General features: G+C 47.7%; 1 protein-coding gene across 1 annotated transcript in view; it reads left to right on the forward strand.

Annotated features, from left to right (window-relative positions):
- The window catches only part of LOC125293329 (protein kinase C zeta type-like), a 153,173-nt gene that overhangs the window by 134,679 nt on the left and 15,994 nt on the right, over positions 1-2,500 (forward strand). Inside the window, exon 16 of the mRNA XM_048241197.1 lies at positions 1,022-1,111. Within this exon, the coding sequence (XP_048097154.1) occupies positions 1,022-1,111 (90 nt within the window). The remainder of the gene's footprint in view (positions 1-1,021; positions 1,112-2,500) is intronic.

A 2,500-nucleotide genomic window follows, 5' to 3' on the forward strand; every position in this document is an offset into this window, starting at 1 on the left:
AGCATCCATCCCATCATAGCCTCTGCAAAGGAACATGCACAGTGCACTTTCTATGCACAGTGGTGCTGTGAGCTTGTGTGTTTATGCTGACTAGGTCGGCTAACCACATGTGAGATCAGTCCTGGATGTGCTTAGAAAGCCGTGTGTATATGTGTGTGTGTGTGTGTGTGTGTGTTTGTGTGCATGTTTACGAGAGAGAGAGAGAGAGAGAGAGAGAGAGAGAGAGGTGTGTGTGTGTGTGTATGTGTGAAGGTGTTGGGGATGGGAGCTGACCTAATCACATTCGATAAAGTCAAAAGTCACAAAGCCATCTGCTGGAGCATCCCAGCTTTCTCCATACACAACGGGGCTTCATATCAGTAGACTTCAGCACACACACACACACACACACACACACACACACACAGAGGTGGATCAGAGGTGTTTTTGCCATTATATATGGCCATGCAGCCATATCATCAGACCTTTCTCTCTAATTGGAACCATAGTAGAACAACAGAACAACAGCAGAACCCACTGCCAGTTGAACCACACCCTTGTGGTTCCTGGCGGCTATGGCCATTTATCCATTCAGACAGACAGACGAGACAAAGGTCAGGTATTAAGGGCAGGGTCACGACTACTTAAGAGAATTTACAGATTATGGCTAAGGGCAGGGCTAAGCCCCTTTAACTACTAAGGATATTCCTTACCTGTGTGTGTGTGTGTGTGTGTGTGTGTGTGTGCGTAAGTGCGTGTATGTGTGTGTGTGGTTTGCTTCATTAAACCAGCAATGACCTTTCTTAAGACTAGTCCTGCACAGTATTGACACACATTTATGTTACCACACTACAGGCCATTCCATGACAACAAAAAGACAAAAAGTATTCATAATCAACAAACTCATAACCATGCTCAACTCATAACCATGCTCAACTCACAAAGCCTTTTTCCACTGCAGCAAAATACACATGCAAGTGAAAAGAAGAGCGTTGAGCTCTGTAAAGTCTTATGCCCAGATGTTTCCCACTCTCTCTTTTAGGACCCAAAGGAGCGGCTGGGTTGCCAGGTGCAGACGGGATTCACCGACATCAAGTCGCACACGTTTTTCCGCAGCATCGACTGGGAGCAGGTGAGTCTCCCCCCCCCCCTGAGGGACGATATGCTTTATGGATGTGCTGAGCTGAGCTGCTCTGATCTGAGCCATTTCTGATCGCTTCTGAGCGATTCCCCTTGGATTCACGCTCTGATTGCACACTGAAAGCCTTGGTTGATTTCGGTGTAGAGGCATCGATTGCTGTTACACAGACTTCTTAGTAATGAAAACCATGTTTGCAGTCAGCATGGCTTCCAGAAGCTTCTCTGCTATGTTATGGTTATCAATTGTTGCTATGCAGGTAGAGAAGGCTTCATTTTACAGGTGACCTGGTGTACTGTAGAGCTCAATAAAGTGTGTGTGTGTGTGTGTGTGTGTATGTGTATGTGTGTGTGTGTCTGTGCCTGTGGCTGTGTCTGTGTTTGTGTCTGTACATGTTTGTGTGTTAGACCAGTTTACCACAAGTTTACTCTTCAGTCACAATTGACTGTGAAAACATGTTGAACATGTATGCAACGTACATAAACACACACACACACACACACACACACACACACACACACACAGCCTGTCCTGACATCATTGCTTCTTAATGCTCCCTGTTGCCTTGTGAAAGGCAGTACCCCGTGTCACACAACATGAAGGAGCTTACCCTTAGCTGCAAAATTCATGTGTGTGTGTGTGTTTGTGTGTGTGTTTCGGTAGGTGTATCTATGGTTTTGTGTGTGTGTGTGTGTGTGTTGTGTGTGTGTGTGTGTGTGTGTGTGTGTGTGTGTGTGTGTGTGTGTACCAGTCCTTTTGTATGTTTTTTGTATGTTATGTTTTTGTGTGTGTGTGTACCAGTCCTTTTGTATGTCTTTTCTTGCATCTTGAGTTGTATCCCCCCTGAGAGTAATTGCACATAATCTCCAGTGTGATCTCACAGCAGACTGTGTGTGTGTGTGGTGTTTGGTGTGTGTGTGTGGTGTGTGTGTGTGTGTGTGTGTGTGTGTGTGTGTGTGTGTGTGTGTGTGCGTGTGTGTGTGTGTGTGCGTGACAGCGAGAGTGGGGCCTCCTAACAGTCAGTCATTTGTTCTGATTGCAGCTCTGGCACCTCAGTGCTCCATAACCCACATCACCCCTCTCCTCCTCCCCCTCCTCCCTCTCCTCCTCCTCCTCCCCTCCTCCCTCCTCCTCTCCTCCCCCCTCCTCCCCCCTCCTCCTCCCCCCCTCCTCCCTCCTCCTCCTCCCTCCCCTCCTCCTCCCTCTCTCATCACTGGATCTCTCCCTACAGTCTCATTATGGGCGCGTTGGCACCAGCCCTCCCAGAGAGCTTCACACTCTACATGAGAGGTGACCGAAAATCGGAGAAAACCAGGCGAGATTAAGTCTATAACCAGGGTAGATTAAGGCTATAACCAGGGTAGATTAAGGCCATAAAGCTAG

This window comes from Alosa alosa, chromosome 4 (assembly GCF_017589495.1).
Source record: "Alosa alosa isolate M-15738 ecotype Scorff River chromosome 4, AALO_Geno_1.1, whole genome shotgun sequence".
Taxonomy (NCBI): Eukaryota; Metazoa; Chordata; class Actinopteri; order Clupeiformes; family Clupeidae; genus Alosa; species Alosa alosa.